Genomic DNA, 18,949 nt, shown 5'->3' with positions numbered 1-18,949 from the left:
TAGGGGATATTCTTGTGTTGTTAGTAGTGGGGATATTCTTTAGTGTTGGTAGTGGGGATATTCTTTAGTGTTGGTAGTGGGGATATTCTTTAGTGTTGGTAGTAGTGGGGATATTCTTTAGTGTTGGTAGTAGTGGGGATATTCTTTAGTGTTGGTAGTAGTGGGGATATTCTTTAGTGTTGGTAGTGAGGGATATTCTTTAGTGTTGGTAGTAGTGGGGATATTCTTTAGTGTTGGTAGTGAGAGGGGATATTCTTTAGTGTTGGTGGTAGTGGGGATATTCTTTAGTGTTGGTAGTAGTGGGGATATTCTTTAGTGTTTGGTAGTAGTGGGGATATTCTTTAGTGTTGGTAGTAGTGGGATATTCTTTAGTGTTGGTAGTAGTGGGGATATTCTTTAGTGTTGGTAGTAGGGATATTCTTTAGTGTTGGTAGTAGTGGGGATATTCTTTAGTGTTGGTAGTAGTGGGGATATTCTTTAGTGTTGGTAGTAGTGGGGATATTCTTTAGTGTTGGTAGTAGTGGGGATATTCTTTAGTGTTGGTAGTAGTGGGGATATTCTTTAGTGTTGGTAGTAGTGGGGATATTCTTTAGTGTTGGTAGTAGTGGGGATATTCTTTAGTGTTGGTAGTAGTGGGGATATTCTTTAGTGTTGGTAGTAGTGGGGGATATTCTTGGTAGTAGTGGGGATATTCTTGTGTTGTTAGTAGAGGGATATTCTTTAGTGTTGGTAGTGGGGATATTCTTTAGTGTTGGTAGTAGTGGGGATATTCTTGTGTTGTTAGTAGAGGATATTCTTTAGTGTTGGTAGTGGGGATATTCTTTAGTGTTGGTAGTAGTGGGATATTCTTGTGTTGTTAGTAGTGGGGATATTCTTTAGTGTTGGTAGTGGGATATTCTTTAGTGTTGGTAGTAGTGGGGATATTCTTTAGTGTTGGTAGTAGTGGGGATATTCTTTAGTGTTGGTAGTAGTGGGGATATTCTTTGTGTTGTTAGTAGTGGGGATATTCTTTAGTGTTGGTAGTGGGGATATTCTTTAGTGTTGGTAGTGGGGATATTCTTTAGTGTTGGTAGTAGTGGGGATATTCTTTAGTGTTGGTAGTAGTGGGGATATTCTTTAGTGTTGGTAGTAGTGGGGATATTCTTTAGTGTTGGTAGTGAGAGGGGATATTCTTTAGTGTTGGTAGTAGTGGGGATATTCTTTAGTGTTGGTAGTGAGAGGGATATTCTTTAGTGTTGGTAGTGGGGATATTCTTTAGTGTTGGTAGTAGTGGGGATATTCTTTAGTGTTGGTAGTAGTGGGGATATTCTTTAGTGTTGGTAGTAGTGGGGATATTCTTTAGTGTTTAGTAGTGGGGATATTCTTTAGTGTTGGTAGTGAGAGGGATATTCTTTAGTGTTGGTAGTAGTGGGGATATTCTTTAGTGTTGGTAGTGAGAGGGATATTCTTTAGTGTTGGTGGTAGTGGGGATATTCTTTAGTGTTGGTAGTAGTGGGGATATTCTTTAGTGTTGGTGGTAGTGGGGATATTCTTTAGTGTTGTTAGTAGTGGGGATATTCTTTAGTGTTGTTAGTAGTGGGGATATTCTTTAGTGTTGGTAGTAGTGGGGATATTCTTGTGTTGTTAGTAGAGGGATATTCTTGTGTTGTTAGTAGAGGGATATTCTTGTGTTGTTAGTAGTGGGGATATTCTTGTGTTGTTAGTAGTGGGGATATTCTTTAGTGTTGGTAGTAGTGGGGATATTCTTTAGTGTTGGTAGTAGTGGGGATATTCTTTAGTGTTGGTAGTAGTGGGGATATTCTTTAGTGTTGGTAGTAGTGGGGATATTCTTAGTGTTGGTAGTAGTGGGGATATTCTTTAGTGTTGGTAGTAGTGGGGATATTCTTTAGTGTTGGTAGTAGTGGGGATATTCTTTAGTGTTGGTAGTAGTGGGATATATTCTTTAGTGTTGGTAGTAGTGGGGATATTCTTTAGTGTTGGTAGTGGGGATATTCTTGTGTTGTTAGTAGTGGGGATATTCTTTAGTGTTGGTAGTAGTGGGGATATTCTTTAGTGTTGGTAGTAGTGGGGATATTCTTTAGTGTTGGTAGTAGTGGGGATATTCTTTGGTAGTAGTGGGGATATTCTTGTAGTAGTAGGGATATTCTTGTGTTGGTAGTAGTGGGGATATTCTTTAGTGTTGGTAGTAGTGGGGATATTCTTTAGTGTTGGTAGTAGTGGGGATATTCTTTAGTGTTGGTAGTAGTGGGGATATTCTTTAGTGTTGGTAGTAGTGGGGATATTCTTTAGTGTTGGTAGTAGTGGGGATATTCTTTAGTGTTGGTAGTAGTGGGGATATTCTTTAGTGTTGGTAGTAGTGGGGATATTCTTTAGTGTTGGTAGTAGTGGGGATATTCTTTAGTGTTGGTAGTAGTGGGGATATTCTTTAGTGTTGGTAGTAGTGGGGATATTCTTTAGTGTTGGTAGTAGTGGGGATATTCTTTAGTGTTGGTAGTAGTGGGGATATTCTTTAGTGTTGGTAGTAGTGGGGATATTCTTGTGTTGTTAGTAGAGGGGATATTCTTTAGTGTTGGTAGTAGTGGGGATATTCTTGTGTTGTTAGTAGTAGGGATATTCTTTAGTGTTGGTAGTGGGGATATTCTTTAGTGTTGGTAGTAGTGGGGATATTCTTGTGTTGTTAGTAGTGGGGATATTCTTTAGTGTTGGTAGTGGGGATATTCTTTAGTGTTGGTAGTGGGGATATTCTTTAGTGTTGGTAGTAGTGGGGATATTCTTTAGTGTTGGTAGTAGTGGGGATATTCTTGTGTTGTTAGTAGTGGGGATATTCTTTAGTGTTGGTAGTGGGGATATTCTTTAGTGTTGGTAGTGGGGATATTCTTTAGTGTTGGTAGTAGTGGGGATATTCTTTAGTGTTGGTAGTAGTGGGGATATTCTTTAGTGTTGGTAGTAGTGGGGATATTCTTTAGTGTTGGTAGTGAGAGGGGATATTCTTTAGTGTTGGTAGTAGTGGGGATATTCTTTAGTGTTGGTAGTGAGAGGATATTCTTTAGTGTTGGTGGTAGTGGGGATATTCTTTAGTGTTGGTAGTAGGGGATATTCTTTAGTGTTGGTAGTAGTGGGGATATTCTTTAGTGTTGGTAGTAGTGGGGATATTCTTTAGTGTTGGTAGTAGTGGGGATATTCTTTAGTGTTGGTAGTGAGAGGGATATTCTTTAGTGTTGGTAGTAGTGGGGATATTCTTTAGTGTTGGTAGTGAGAGGATATTCTTTAGTGTTGGTGGTAGTGGGGATATTCTTTAGTGTTGGTAGTAGTGGGGATATTCTTTAGTGTTGGTGGTAGTGGGATATTCTTTAGTGTTGTTAGTAGTGGGGATATTCTTTAGTGTTGTTAGTAGTGGGATATTCTTTAGTGTTGGTAGTAGTGGGGATATTCTTGTGTTGTTAGTAGAGGATATTCTTGTGTTGTTAGTAGAGGGATATTCTTGTGTTGTTAGTAGTGGGGATATTCTTGTGTTGTTAGTAGTGGGGATATTCTTTAGTGTTGGTAGTAGTGGGGATATTCTTTAGTGTTGGTAGTAGTGGGGATATTCTTTAGTGTTGTTAGTAGAGGGGATATTCTTGTGTTGTTAGTAGAGGGATATTCTTTAGTGTTGTTAGTAGAGGGGATATTCTTTAGTGTTGGTAGTAGTGGGGATATTCTTGTGTTGTTAGTAGTGGGGATATTCTTTAGTGTTGGTAGTGGGGATATTCTTTAGTGTTGGTAGTAGTGGGGATATTCTTGTGTTGTTAGTAGAGGGGATATTCTTTAGTGTTGGTAGTGGGGATATTCTTTAGTGTTGGTAGTAGTGGGGATATTCTTGTGTTGTTAGTAGAGGGGATATTCTTTAGTGTTGGTAGTGGGGATATTCTTTAGTGTTGGTAGTAGTGGGGATATTCTTGTGTTGTTAGTAGTGGGGATATTCTTTAGTGTTGGTAGTAGTGGGGATATTCTTTAGTGTTGGTAGTAGTGGGGATATTCTTTAGTGTTGGTAGTAGTGGGGATATTCTTTAGTGTTGGTAGTAGTGGGGATATTCTTGTGTTGTTAGTAGGGATATTCTTTAGTGTTGGTAGTAGGGGATATTCTTTAGTGTTGGTAGTGGGGATATTCTTTAGTGTTGGTAGTAGTGGGGATATTCTTTAGTGTTGGTAGTAGTGGGGATATTCTTTAGTGTTGGTAGTAGTGGGGATATTCTTTAGTGTTGGTACAGAGGGGATATTCTTTAGTGTTGGTAGTAGTGGGGATATTCTTTAGTGTTGGTAGTAGTGGGGATATTCTTTAGTGTTGGTAGTGGGGATATTCTTTAGTGTTGGTAGTAGTGGGGATATTCTTTAGTGTTGGTAGTAGTGGGGATATTCTTTAGTGTTGGTAGTAGTGGGGATATTCTTTAGTGTTGGTAGTAGTGGGGATATTCTTTAGTGTTGGTAGTAGTGGGGATATTCTTTAGTGTTTGGTAGTAGTGGGGATATTCTTGTGTTGTTAGTAGAGGGATATTCTTTAGTGTTGGTAGTGGGGGATATTCTTTAGTGTTGGTAGTAGTGGGGATATTCTTGTGTTGTTAGTAGAGGGGATATTCTTTAGTGTTGGTAGTGGGGATATTCTTTAGTGTTGGTAGTAGTAGGGATATTCTTGTGTTGTTAGTAGTGGGGATATTCTTTAGTGTTGGTAGTGGGGGATATTCTTTAGTGTTGGTAGTGGGGATATTCTTTAGTGTTGGTAGTAGTGGGGATATTCTTTAGTGTTGGTAGTAGTGGGGATATTCTTGTGTTGTTAGTAGTGGGATATTCTTTAGTGTTGGTAGTGGGATATTCTTTAGTGTTGGTAGTGGGGATATTCTTTAGTGTTGGTAGTAGTGGGGATATTCTTTAGTGTTGGTAGTAGTGGGGATATTCTTTAGTGTTGGTAGTAGTGGGGATATTCTTTAGTGTTGGTAGTGAGAGGATATTCTTTAGTGTTGGTAGTAGTGGGGATATTCTTTAGTGTTGGTAGTGAGAGGGATATTCTTTAGTGTTGGTGGTAGTAGGGGATATTCTTTAGTGTTGGTAGTAGTGGGGATATTCTTTAGTGTTGGTAGTAGTGGGGATATTCTTTAGTGTTGGTAGTAGTAGGGGATATTCTTTAGTGTTGGTAGTAGTGGGGATATTCTTTAGTGTTGGTAGTGAGAGGGGATATTCTTTAGTGTTGGTAGTAGTGGGGATATTCTTTAGTGTTGGTAGTGAGAGGGATATTCTTTAGTGTTGGTGGTAGTGGGGATATTCTTTAGTGTTGGTAGTAGTGGGGATATTCTTTAGTGTTGGTGGTAGTGGGGATATTCTTTAGTGTTGTTAGTAGTGGGGATATTCTTTAGTGTTGTTAGTAGTGGGGATATTCTTTAGTGTTGGTAGTAGTGGGGATATTCTTTGTGTTGTTAGTAGAGGGATATTCTTGTGTTGTTAGTAGAGGGATATTCTTGTGTTGTTAGTAGTGGGGATATTCTTGTGTTGTTAGTAGTGGGGATATTCTTTAGTGTTGGTAGTAGTGGGGATATTCTTTAGTGTTGGTAGTAGTGGGGATATTCTTTAGTGTTGTTAGTAGAGGGGATATTCTTGTGTTGTTAGTAGAGGGATATTCTTTAGTGTTGTTAGTAGAGGGATATTCTTTAGTGTTGGTAGTAGTGGGATATTCTTGTGTTGTTAGTAGTGGGGATATTCTTTAGTGTTGGTAGTGGGATATTCTTTAGTGTTGGTAGTAGTGGGGATATTCTTGTGTTGTTAGTAGAGGGATATTCTTTAGTGTTGGTAGGGGATATTCTTTAGTGTTGGTAGTAGAGGGATATTCTTGTGTTGTTAGTAGAGGATATTCTTTAGTGTTGGTAGGGGGGATATTCTTTAGTGTTGGTAGTAGTGGGGATATTCTTGTGTTGTTAGTAGTGGGGATATTCTTTAGTGTTGGTAGTGGGGATATTCTTTAGTGTTGGTAGTGGGATATTCTTTAGTGTTGGTAGTAGTGGGGATATTCTTTAGTGTTGGTAGTAGTGGGGATATTCTTGTGTTGTTAGTAGTGGGGATATTCTTTAGTGTTGGTAGTGGGGATATTCTTTAGTGTTGGTAGTAGAGGGATATTCTTTAGTGTTGGTAGTAGTGGGGATATTCTTTAGTGTTGGTAGTAGTGGGGATATTCTTTAGTGTTGGTAGTAGTGGGGATATTCTTTAGTGTTGGTAGTGAGAGGGATATTCTTTAGTGTTGGTAGTAGTGGGGATATTCTTTAGTGTTGGTAGTGAGAGGATATTCTTTAGTGTTGGTGGTAGTGGGGATATTCTTTAGTGTTGGTAGTAGTGGGGATATTCTTTAGTGTTGGTAGTAGTGGGGATATTCTTTAGTGTTGGTAGTAGTGGGGATATTCTTTAGTGTTGGTAGTAGTGGGGATATTCTTTAGTGTTGGTAGTGAGAGGGATATTCTTTAGTGTTGGTAGTAGTGGGGATATTCTTTAGTGTTGGTAGTGAGAGGGGATATTCTTTAGTGTTGGTGGTAGTGGGGATATTCTTTAGTGTTGGTAGTAGTGGGGATATTCTTTAGTGTTGGTAGTAGTGGGGATATTCTTGTGTTGTTAGTAGTGGGGATATTCTTTAGTGTTGTTAGTAGTGGGGATATTCTTTAGTGTTGGTAGTAGTGGGGATATTCTTGTGTTGTTAGTAGAGGGGATATTCTTGTGTTGTTAGTAGAGGGATATTCTTGTGTTGTTAGTAGTGGGGATATTCTTTAGTGTTGTTAGTAGTGGGGATATTCTTTAGTGTTGGTAGTAGTGGGGATATTCTTTAGTGTTGGTAGTAGTGGGGATATTCTTTAGTGTTGGTAGTAGTGGGATATTCTTTAGTGTTGTAGTAGTGGGGATATTCTTTAGTGTTGGTAGTAGTGGGGATATTCTTTAGTGTTGGTAGTAGTGGGGATATTCTTTAGTGTTGGTAGTAGTGGGGATATTCTTTAGTGTTGGTAGTAGTGGGGATATTCTTTAGTGTTGGTAGTAGTGGGGATATTCTTTAGTGTTGGTAGTAGTGGGGATATTCTTTAGTGTTGGTAGTAGTGGGATATTCTTTAGTGTTGGTAGTGGGGATATTCTTGTGTTGTTAGTAGTGGGGATATTCTTTAGTGTTGGTAGGGATATTCTTTAGTGTTGGTAGTAGTGGGGATATTCTTTAGTGTTGGTAGTAGTGGGGTTGGTTGGTAGTAGTGGGGATATTCTTAGTGTTGGTAGTAGTGGGGTATTCTTTAGTGTTGGTAGTGGGGCTTGAGCTGGATGATTCTGTGTTGATCTTTAGTGTTGGTAGTAGGGGATATTCAGTGTTTCACCACCTCATCTTGGGCTGTGTTTTGGGGATATTCTTTAGTCTTAACATGCGGATTCTTTGGTTGGTAGTAGTCTTCTTAGTCTAGTAGAGGGATAAGAGAGCGAGACCAGACTGCTATTGTGTTGTTAGTAGAGGGATATTCTGTGTTGTTAGAGGGGATATTCTTTAGTGTTGTTAGTGATATGTGTGTTAGAGGGGATATTCTTTAGTGTTAGTGTTGGTAGTGAGAGGGGATATTCTTTAGTGTTGGTAGTAGTGGGGATATTCTTTAGTGTTGGTAGTAGTGGGGATATTCTTTAGTGTTGGTAGTAGTGGGGATATTCTTTAGTGTTGGTAGTAGTGGGGATATTCTTGTGTTGGTAGTAGTGGGGATATTCTTGTGTTGGTAGTAGTGGGGATATTCTTTAGTGTTGGTAGTAGTGGGGATATTCTTTAGTGTTGGTAGTAGTGGGGATATTCTTTAGTGTTGGTAGTAGTGGGGATATTCTTTAGTGTTGGTAGTAGTGGGGATATTCTTTAGTGTTGGTAGTAGTGGGGATATTCTTTAGTGTTGGTAGTAGTGGGGATATTCTTTAGTGTTGGTAGTAGTGGGGATATTCTTTAGTGTTGGTAGTAGTGGGGATATTCTTTAGTGTTGGTAGTAGTGGGGATATTCTTTAGTGTTGGTAGTAGTGGGGATATTCTTTAGTGTTGGTAGTAGTGGGGATATTCTTTAGTGTTGTTGGGGATAGTAGTAGGGGATATTCTTTAGTGTTGGTAGTAGTGGGGATATTCTTTAGTGTTGGTAGTAGTGGGGATATTCTTTAGTGTTGGTAGTAGTGGGGATATTCTTTAGTGTTGGTAGTAGTGGGGATATTCTTTAGTGTTGGTAGTAGTGGGGATATTCTTTAGTGTTGGTAGTAGTGGGGATATTCTTTAGTGTTGGTAGTAGTGGGGATATTCTTTAGTGTTGGTAGTAGTGGGGATATTCTTGTGTTGTTAGTAGTGGGGATATTCTTGTGTTGTTAGTAGTGGGGATATTCTTTAGTGTTGGTAGTAGTGGGGATATTCTTGTGTTGTTAGTAGAGGGGATATTCTTGTGTTGTTAGTAGAGGGGATATTCTTGTGTTGTTAGTAGTGGGGATATTCTTGTGTTGTTAGTAGTGGGGATATTCTTGTGTTGTTAGTAGTGGGGATATTCTTGTGTTGTTAGTAGTGGGGATATTCTTGTGTTGTTAGTAGAGGGGATATTCTTTAGTGTTGGTAGTAGTGGGGATATTCTTGTGTTGTTAGTAGTGGGGATATTCTTTAGTGTTGGTAGTGGGGATATTCTTTAGTGTTGGTAGTAGTGGGGATATTCTTGTGTTGTTAGTAGAGGGGATATTCTTTAGTGTTGGTAGTAGTGGGGATATTCTTGTGTTGTTAGTAGAGGGATATTCTTTAGTGTTGGTAGTGGGGATATTCTTTAGTGTTGGTAGTAGTGGGGATATTCTTGTGTTGTTAGTAGAGGGGATATTCTTGTGTTGTTAGTAGTGGGGATATTCTTTAGTGTTGGTAGTAGTGGGGATATTCTTTAGTGTTGGTAGTAGTGGGGATATTCTTTAGTGTTGGTAGTGGGGATATTCTTTAGTGTTGGTAGTGGGGATATTCTTTAGTGTTGGTAGTAGTGGGGATATTCTTTAGTGTTGGTAGTAGTGGGGATATTCTTGTGTTGTTAGTAGAGGGATATTCTTTAGTGTAGTGTTGGTAGTAGTGGGGATATTCTTGTGTTGTTAGTAGTGGGGATATTCTTTAGTGTTGGTAGTGGGGATATTCTTTAGTGTTGGTAGTAGTGGGGATATTCTTGTGTTGTTAGTAGTGGGGATATTCTTTAGTGTTGGTAGTAGTGGGGATATTCTTGTGTTGTTAGTAGTGGGGATATTCTTTAGTGTTGGTAGTGGGGATATTATTTAGTGTTGGTAGTAGTGGGGATATTCTTGTGTTGTTCGTGGGGATATTCTTTAGTGTTGGTAGTAGTGGGGATATTCTTTAGTGTTGGTAGTGGGGATATTCTTTAGTGTTGTTAGTAGTGGGGATATTCTTTAGTGTTGTTAGTAGTGGGGATATTCTTTAGTGTTGGTAGTAGTGGGGATATTCTTTAGTGTTGGTAGTGGGGATATTCTTTAGTGTTGGTAGTGGGGATATTCTTTAGTGTTGGTAGTGGGGATATTCTTTAGTGTTGTTAGGGGGGATATTCTTTAGTGTCAAATGTCTGAAGAGTCACAGCTCAAAGAGACACATGTTATGTGTTATTTCATAGTTCTGAAGTCTTCACTATTCTACAATGTAGAAAATAGTAAAAATACAGAAAAACCCTGGAATGAGTAGGTGTGTCCTAACTTTTGACTGGTACTGTGCGAGATCACACACACACACACACACACACACACACACACACACACACACACACACACTTCAGATCCCCAGAGTTGTTCCACATTCTGTTAACTAGTCTAAAATGGATTAAAAGGAAAGAAAATCCTCAATCTACACACAATACCCCCTAAATGACCAAATCGAAAACAGGTTTAAAATCTTTTTTTTTTTTCATACAATTTGCAAAACAAACACGTTTATTTTTACAATAAGTAGTCAGACCTTTTGCTATGAGACTCAGATGCATCCTGAGCTCAGATGAAAATGAGATGAAATTGATCTCAGGTGCATCCTGTTTCCATTGATCATCCTCGAGATGTTTCTACAACAACCTGATTGGAGTCCGCCTGTGGTAAATTCAATTGATTGGACATGATTTGTAAAGGTATACACCTGTCTATATAAGGTCCCACAGTTGACAGTGCACGTCAGAGCAAAAACCAAGCCATGAGTTTGAAGGAATTGTCCGTAGAGCTCAGAGACAGGATTGTGTTGAGACACAGATCTGGGGAAGGGGACCAAAACATGTCTGCAGTCCCCAAGAACACAGTGGCCTCCATCATTCTTAAATGGAAGATGTTTGGAACCACCAAGACTCTTCCTAGAGCTGGCCATGTGGCCAAACTGAGCAATCAGGGGAGAAGGGCCTTGGTCAGGGAGGTGAGCAAGCACCCAATGGTCCCTCTGACAGAGCTCTAGAGTTCCTCTGCGGAGATAGGAGAACCTTCCAGAAGGACAACCATCTCTGCAGCACTCCACCAATCAGGCCTTTATGATAGAGTGGCCTGGCAGAAGCCACTCCTCAGTAAAAGGAACATGACAGCCCGCTTGGAGTTTGCCAAAAGGTACCTAAAGGACTCTCAGACCATAATAAACAATATTCTCTGGGCAGATGAAACCAAGATTGAAGTCTTTGGCCTGAATGTCAAGTTTCACGTCTGGAGGAAACCTGGCACCATCCCTACGGTGAAACATGGTGGTGGCAGCATCATGATGTGGGGATGTTTTTCAGCTGCAGGGACTGGGAGACTAGTCAGGATCGAGGGAAAAAGATGAACGGAGCAAAGTACAGAGAGATCCTTGATGAAAACCTGCTCCTCAGACTTTGGGGGAAGGTTCACCTCCCAACAGGACAACGACCCTAAGCACACAGCCAAGACAATACAGGAGTGGCTTCGGGACAACTCTGAATGTCCTTGAGTAGCCCAGCCAGAGCCTGGACTTGAACTCTTGAGCCTGATCGAACATCTCTTCAGAGACCTGAAAATAGCTGTGCAGCGACGCTCCCCATCCAACCTGACAGAGCTTGAGAGGATCTGCAGAGAAGAATGGGAGAAACTCCCCAAATACAGGTGTGCCAAGCTTGTAGCGTCATACCCAAGAAGACTGGAGGCTGTAATCATATACAAATTTTAATATATTTTTTTTAACAGACACTGCCCCCCCCCCCTACCAAGATGGTCCAGCCCGGTTCTGATGTCAAACACCATCCAGCTATTTGTCGTCTGGAGAAGTCAGACCTCTCCAGTGACTTTTAAAAATGGGAAAAACTAGCGCCGGCCGTGCCGCAAACCTTCACCTGTACCAAAACTACTCCGTACCCTAGTCAGGCCTTTTTTACGGCGGCAGTTCAAATGGGGGTTAAAGTTGTTCGGAAAGACCGCCATTTTTAGGAGGCCGCCGCCGCCACGGTGCGAAGGTCGACTGCTCAGTACTATGGGAGTGGCAATGACATCATCACGATGACATCATCACGATCAGCTGTCTGAAGGTCTTCACCATGTGGAAGATCCCCCCATCTTATCAGTCTTATTAAAACATTTAAAAAATTAACACACACAAAAAGGCATTACCTTGGAAGGAGCTGAGCTGGACGATTTGAAGGATGATTTGGAGGGCGAGGAGGATTTCTTGTTTGATGTCCTCCCAGATCCAGTGCCTGCCTTGCCACCCTTGGACGTTCCCGTTTCAGTCTTCCGGGAGGAGGAGCGGCCTCCCTTGGCAGAAGTGGCTCCTTTCTTTTTGGCGAGCTCGGCCAGGAGGGCAGGGGCCAGGGACTGCATCAGAACTTCTAGACTGGTGTTCTTAGTCAGGGAGAGGCCAGCTGGAATACAAAGGCATGGATCAAAGAGAGGCCGGCTGGAAGGAGAGGGGGAGAGAGGCCAGCTGGAAGGAGAGGGGGAGAGAGGCCAGCTGGAATGAGAGGGGGAGAGAGGCCAGCTGGAATGAGAGGGGGAGAGAGGCCAGCTGGAATGAGAGGGGGGAGAGGCCAGCTGGAATGAGAGGGGGAGAGAGGCCAGCTGGAATGAGAGGGGGAGAGAGGCCAGCTGGAATGAGAGGGGGAGAGAGGCCGGCTGGAAGGAGAGGGGGAGAGAGGCCAGCTGGAAGGAGAGGGGGAGAGAGGCCAGCTGGAATGAGAGGGGGAGAGAGGCCAGCTGGAATGAGAGGGGGAGAGAGGCCAGCTGGAATGAGAGGGGGAGAGAGGCCAGCTGGAATGAGAGGGGGAGAGAGGCCGGCTGGAAGGAGAGGGGGAGAGAGGCCGGCTGGAAGGAGAGGGGGAGAGAGGCCGGCTGGAAGGAGAGGGAGAGAGAGGCCAGCTGGAATGAGAGGGGGAGAGAGGCCGGCTGGAAGGAGAGGGGGAGAGAGGCCGGCTGGAAGGAGGGAGAGAGAGGCCAGCTGGAATGAGAGGGGGAGAGAGGCCAGCTGGAATACAAATGCATGGATCAAAGAGAGGACGGCTGGAAAGAGAGGGGGAGAGAGAGGCCAGCTGGAAGGAGAGGGGGAGAGAGAGGCCGGCTGGAAGGAGAGGGGGGAGAGGCCGGCTGGAAGGAGAGGGGGAGAGAGGCCAGCTGGAATACAAAGGCATGGATCAAAGAGTGGCCGGCTGGAAAGAGAGGGGGAGAGAGAGGCCAGCTGGAAGGAGAAGGGGAGAGAGAGGCCAGCTGGAATGAGAGGGGTAGAGAGGCCAACTGGAATACAAAGGCATGGATCAAAGAGAGGACGGCTGGAAAGAGAGGGGGAGAGAGAGGCCAGCTGGAAGGAGAGGGGGAGAGAGAGGCCGGCTGGAAGGAGAGGGGGAGAGAGAGGCCAGCTGGAATGAGAGGGGTAGAGAGGCCAGCTGGAATGAGAGGGGGAGAGAGGCCAGCTGGAATGAGAGGGGGAGAGAGGCCGGCTGGAATGAGAGGGGAGAGAGGCCAGCTGGAATGAGAGGGGGGAGAGGCCAGCTGGAATGAGAGGGGGGAGAGGCCGGCTGGAATGAGAGGGGGAGAGGCCGGCTGGAATGAGAGGGGGAGAGAGGCCGGCTGGGGGAGAGAGGCCAGCTGGAATGAGAGGGGGAGAGAGGCCAGCTGGAATGAGAGGGGGGGAGAGAGGCCGGCTGGAATGAGAGGGGGAGAGAGGCCAGCTGGAAGGAGAGGGGGAGAGAGGCCAGCTGGAAGGAGAGGGCGAGAGAGGCCAGCTGGAAGGAGAGGGCGAGAGAGGCCAGCTGGAAGGAGAGGGCGAGAGAGGGGGAGAGAGGCCAGCTGGAATACAAAAGGCATGGATCAAAGAGAGGCCGGCTGGAATACAAAAGGCATGGATCAAAGAGAGGCCAGCTGGAATACAAAAGACATGGATCAAAGACAGGCCAGCTGGAAGGAGAGGGGGAGAGAGGCCAGCTGGAAGGAGAGGGGGAGAGACGCCAGCTGGAATGAGAGGGGGGGAGAGGCCAGCTGGAATGAGAGGGGGGGAGAGGCCAGCTGGAATGAGAGGGGGGGAGAGGCCAGCTGGAATGAGAGGGGGAGAGAGGCCAGCTGGAAGGAGAGGGGGGAGAGGCCGGCTGGAAGGAGAGGGCGAGAGAGGCCAGCTGGAAGGAGAGGGCGAGAGAGGCCAGCTGGAAGGAGAGGGCGAGAGAGGGGGAGAGAGGCCCGGCTGGAAGGAGAGGGCGAGACAGGGGGAGAAAGGCCCGGCTGGAAGGAGAGGGGGAGACAGGCCCGGCTGGAAGGAGAGGGGAGACAGGCCCGGCTGGAAGGAGAGGGGGAGACAGGCCCGGCTGGAAGGAGAGGGGGAGAGAGAGGCCGGCTGGAAGGAGAGGGGAGAGAGAGGCCGGCTGGAAGGAGAGGGGAGAGAGGCCAGCTGGAATGAGAGGGGGAGAGAGGCCAGCTGGAATGAGAGGGGGAGAGAGGCCAGCTGGAAGGAGAGGGGAGAGAGGCCAGCTGGAAGGAGAGGGGAGAGAGGCCAGCTGGAAGGAGAGGGGAGAGAGGCCAGCTGGAAGGAGAGGGGGAGAGAGGCCAGCTGGAAGGAGAGGGGGAGAGGCCGGCTGGGGAAGGAGAGGGGGAGAGAGGCCAGCTGGAAGGAGAGGGGGAGACAGGGGGAGAGAGGCCAGCTGGAAGGAGAGGGGGAGACAGGGGAGAGAGGCCAGCTGGAAGGAGAGGGGGAGACAGGCCCGGCTGGAAGGAGAGGGGGAGACAGGCCCGGCTGGAAGGAGAGGGGAGACATGGGGAGAGAGGCCAGCTGGAATGAGAGGGGGAGACAGGCCCGGCTGGAAGGAGAGGGGGAGAGAGGCCAGCTGGAATGAGAGGGGGAGAGAGGCCCGGCTGGAATGAGAGGGGAGAGAGGCCAGCTGGAAGGAGAGGGGGAGAGAGGCCGGCTGGAATGAGAGGGGGGGAGAGGCCGGCTGGAATGAGAGGGGGGGAGAGGCCAGCTGGAAGGAGAGGGGGTGACAGGCCCGGCTGGGAAGGAGAGGGGGTGACATTGGGTTAGGGTGTGAGAGATAAGTAATGTACTGGTTCTCTTGACCAGAGTGTAGATGAATTAATCAATGTGATTTCCTTGATTCTCCACATCCTCTCGACTTACCTTCCATCTCAAAACTAATTGGAGGAGAAAAGCTGAAGTTCCTCCCCCACTTTTGAAGGCGAAAGGAATCAAGGAAAGACCATTGAGATTCAACTGCACCTCTTCACAATGCATCATTAACCCTGGGCTATCCTTCAGACTAAGACTGTCCCTGGGCTAACCTTCAGGCTAAGACTGTCCCTGGGCTAACCTTCAGGCTAAGACTGTCCCTGGGCTAACCTTCAGGCTAAGACTGTCCCTGGGCTAACCTTCAGGCTAAGACTGTCCCTGGGCTAACCTTCAGGCTAAGACTGTCCCTGGGCTAACCTTCAGGCTAAGACTGTCCCTGGGCCATCCTTCAGGCTAAGACTGGCCCCGGGCTAAGGTAAGACTGTCCCTTAACCCAGGCTAAGGTCAGTGTTAACTGTCCCTGGGCTAACCTTCAGGCTAAGACCCTGGGCTAACCTTCAGGCTAAGACTGTCCCTGGGCTAAGGTCAGTGTCAACTGTTAACCCGGGCTAAGGTCAGTGTCAACCCCGGGCTAAGGTCAGTGTCAACCCCGGGCTAAGGTCAGTGTCAACCCCGGGCTAAGGTCAGTGTCAACCCCGGGCTAAGGTCAGTGTTAACCCCGGGCTAAGGTCAGTGTTAACCCCGGGCTAAGGTCAGTGTTAACCCCGGGCTAGGTCAGTGTTAACCCCGGGCTAAGGTCAGTGTTAACCCCGGGCTAAGGTCAGTGTTAACCCCGGGCTAAGGTCAGTGTTAACCCCGGGCTAAGGTCAGTGTTAACCCCGGGCTAAGGTCAGTGTTAACCCCGGGCTATGGTCAGTGTTAACCCCGGGCTAAGGTCAGTGTTAACCCCGGGCTATGGTCCGTGTTAACCCCGGGCTAAGGTCAGTGTTAACCCTGGGCTAAGGTCAGTGTCAACCCTGGGCTAAGGTCAGTGTCAACCCTGGGCTAAGGTCAGTGTCAACCCTGGGCTAAGGTCAGTGTCAACCCCGGGCTAAGGTCAGTGTTAACCCCGGGCTAAGGTCAGTGCTAGGCCACTTTAGAATGTGTGAACACTCATTTAGCCCCGGGCTAAAAGCCGTCTCCTCACCGGGCTGTAAACAGGATAATTGTTCTCCCTCTCTCTCTTTCTCTTACCAGATGACTCCAGTAGTTTCTTGGCCAGTCTCTCAGCACTGCTAGACTTCTGCTGTCTGCCCTTCACTCCTCCTGGAGGGCTGCTCTTCCTCGCCTCCCGACGCTCATAGCTCCTAGAACGCGACCTGGATGAATTAATTAAATTAAATTATTTGAATTGACTTTATTAGACGTTAAAAAAAATATTCAGATATAAATAGACATTTTAAAATCATAGAGTAGCTTTCATTCATCTGAAGAAAAAAAAAATGTTTTATCAACTATAGATACAATTTTAAAAAGCACTACAATACAGTCTATTGACTTTTCTGTCATCTTACCTCCTCCGGGATGAAGAAGATGTCTGGGGCGAACGCCGACGTTCCCGATCCCGGTGCGAAGACGACGACGCCGGAGGGTCACGCTCCCGACGCGAACCAGGAGACCGGGAATGCCGTCTGCCGGAGCTGTGTCTACGTTCCCGGGATCGGGATCGTTCCCGGGATCGAGGTCGGCGAGCAGAGGAGGAGGAAGTGGTGCGGTAGGAGGAGAGGCGAGGAGAAGGAGAACGGGACAGAGAACGGGAGTTGGTCTGGCGACGTTTGGAGGAACTCTGGTTGTTGTCATTTCTACTGGCAGCAGGGCTGGAGAGAGAGAGAGGAGAGGATGGAGAAAGAGAGAGAAGGAGAGAAGGGAACTAGGCCAGTAAGCACAGCCTGAAGAAGTCATTCTGGTTTAAAATGTAAGCTCATAACTGAGTCAGCGACATTCAGAGGGATCCCTTCTACTTTAGAACCCAGTACAGTACTTTAGAACCCAGTACAGTACTTTAGAGCCCAGTACAGTACTTTAGAACCCAGTACAGTACTTTAGAACCCAGTACAGTACTTTAGAACCCAGTACAGTACTTTAGAACCCAGTACAGTACTTTAGAACCCAGTACAGTGCTTTAGAACCCAGTACAGTACTTTAGAACCCAGTACAGTGCTTTAGAACCCAGTACAGTACTTTAGAACCCAGTACAGTACTTTTAGAACCCAGTACAGGGGAACTTCCTCACCCTGATACAGTTTCCCCGTTCCAGTCAGGATACCTGGAAGAAGGAAAAAGGAGATTAGCATGAATGTACAACGTGATGGCGATCGTTGGGATCATAGATATCAATTCGCCTTTCTGCGATTCCCTCACATTCTCATTTCCCTCGACCTCCTTTTCTCAGCTGTATTGGAGGAGAAGCTATCGAGTCCACTAGGACTTTCTCCTCCAATGGACTTAAGAGGAGGAGACTTTCTCCTCCAATGGACTATCGAGTCCACTAGGACTTTCTCCTCCAATGGACTTAAGAGGAGGAGAAGCTATCGAGTCCACTAGGACTTTCTCCTCCAATGGACTTAAGAGGAGGAGATGAGGGGAGAGGACACGAGGAAAATACTCAATTTAGAAAGAGCCAGGCAGACATTATATTTTAAAAAACAAAAGACAGGAGACATAAACCCACAATTTCCTGAGCAGCCGGCAGTTGTCGATGTGGAGGCTGGTGTTTTGATGAGCAATCCAGTTCTGTTGGTCAAAACAGAGACGACAGTCAGTCTGCCCTCAAACAAGGCCTTTCAATATCAGTTTGTTTTCCCACCTTGCAGCTAGTGCAAAAAGTCAAATTTCTCTGCCTTTACATAGCAGGAGTCAGTTAAAAACGCTATACTACACACAAATAGCCTAGTTACGCAGCCTAGTTACACACGCTGCCTGTTCTACCAAGAACAACATTAGGTAGGTACGGCAAGAGTCTGTTGGAGGGGGGTCTGACGGGGAAAGCAGCATCTGGAATCTTCTCTGTAGATTCTCTGGAACGGATTCTCTCGGCAGCCATCTTCTCCCCCAACAAAAAAAATATTTACAAAGTAACTAGATAAATTGGCTGAAAAATTAGTAGAGGAGTATGTGGTGAGTTACTGTCATTGGTTTACACCGGGGGTTCGAGTGAGATAGATAGAGATATATATATATATATCGATAGAAATATATATATATATATATCGATAGAAATATATAGAGAGAGATATAGATAGGTAGAGATAGATATAGAGATCGAGAGATATATATCGATAGATAGAGATAGATAGATAGATATATATCGATAGATAGAGATAGATAGATATAGAGATATATATCGATAGATAGCGATAGATAGATATAGAGATATATATCGATAGATAGATATAGAGATATATAGAGATAGATATAGAGATAGATATAAACAGATAAACATATAGAAAGATATAGATAGGTAGAGATAGATAGATATAGAGATATATATCGATAGATAGAGATAGATAGAGAGATATATATCGATAGATAGAGATAGATAGATATAGAGATATATAGAGATAGATATAGAGATAGATATAAACAGATAAACATATAGAAAGATATAGATAGGTAGAGATAGGTAGATATCGATAGATATATATCAATAGATATAGAGAGAGATATATAGAGAGATATATATAGAGAGATATATAGAGAGATAGATATATATATATATATAGAGATAGATATAGACATATAGAGAGATATAGATAGGTAGAGATAGAGAGGTAGAGATAGATATCAATAGATATAGAAGAGATATATAGAGAGATAGATATATATATATATATAGAGATAGATATAGACATATAGAGAGATATAGATAGGTAGAGATAGAGAGGTAGAGATAGATATCAATAGATACATGTGGCATAGTTATCTAAACCATTCATTAATTGACCACGGTAAAGGCCTATTGATAGAACAAGGGGTAACTGTTTACACAGAGTCAAAACATCTTCAAAACACCGTCTGCCTCGGGCAAATCATGGTCATCGAAAGTCACACATTAAACTCAATGTCTTATAAAGTCAACAAGGCCTTTATATACAAATACAATTACAATATTTCAAGAAGTTTGAAAAAAAAAAATCTCAATTTTTTTTTTTTAAATCTCATAACATACAGTATTCAATAATTACAATATAATGTTGAGTTACTGTCATTGGTTTACACCGTATCCAGGGGTTCGCGTGAGATAGAGATATATAGAGATAGATGACATACAGTATTCAATAATTACAATATAATGTTGAATGCTGTCCAGGATTTAATGTTTACATATTCCTCGAGTCAACTTGCTAATATTTTACTCTAAAAAAGCATTTTCACATTATTTCCATCTGTTTTAGTACATCTCAACTCACCGTGCATTGTGGGTGGTGT

General features: G+C 44.4%; 1 protein-coding gene and 2 long non-coding RNA genes across 9 annotated transcripts in view; 2 read left to right on the top strand and 1 right to left on the bottom strand.

The window, feature by feature from the left end:
- LOC118374758 (uncharacterized) overlaps positions 1-18,949 on the bottom strand; it is a 49,634-nt gene that overhangs the window by 25,129 nt on the left and 5,556 nt on the right. For all 6 annotated transcript variants that reach the window (XR_008062213.1, XR_008062214.1, XR_008062216.1 and 3 more), the window contains exons 3-7: positions 17,193-17,254; positions 16,755-16,787; positions 16,036-16,338; positions 15,716-15,840; positions 11,611-11,861 (exon numbers count right to left, since the gene is read on the bottom strand). Coding sequence is in view for 2 of the 6 variants with exons in the window: in XM_052459123.1 (XP_052315083.1) it covers positions 11,611-11,861; positions 15,716-15,840; positions 16,036-16,338; positions 16,755-16,787; positions 17,193-17,254 (774 nt within the window). In the remaining 4 variants the exon portion in view is untranslated. The remainder of the gene's footprint in view (positions 1-11,610; positions 11,862-15,715; positions 15,841-16,035; positions 16,339-16,754; positions 16,788-17,192; positions 17,255-18,949) is intronic.
- Positions 15,096-15,583, top strand: LOC127906646 (uncharacterized). 2 transcript variants are annotated; one of them, XR_008062220.1, is made up of 4 exons: positions 15,096-15,233; positions 15,279-15,347; positions 15,463-15,508; positions 15,555-15,583. It is a non-coding gene; the product is annotated as an uncharacterized LOC127906646 (long non-coding RNA). The 2 variants fall into 2 exon arrangements; XR_008062219.1 differs by having other exon boundaries at positions 15,279-15,370.
- On the top strand, positions 17,576-18,845 carry LOC127906645 (uncharacterized). Its single transcript, XR_008062218.1, has 3 exons — positions 17,576-17,981; positions 18,134-18,291; positions 18,405-18,845. It is a non-coding gene; the product is annotated as an uncharacterized LOC127906645 (long non-coding RNA).

The sequence above is a fragment of the Oncorhynchus keta genome, chromosome 13 (genome assembly GCF_023373465.1).
Source record: "Oncorhynchus keta strain PuntledgeMale-10-30-2019 chromosome 13, Oket_V2, whole genome shotgun sequence".
Classification (NCBI taxonomy): Eukaryota; Metazoa; Chordata; class Actinopteri; order Salmoniformes; family Salmonidae; genus Oncorhynchus; species Oncorhynchus keta.
The sequence above is the reverse complement of the archived record's forward strand: the minus strand, read 5'-3'. Positions and strand labels throughout refer to the sequence as shown.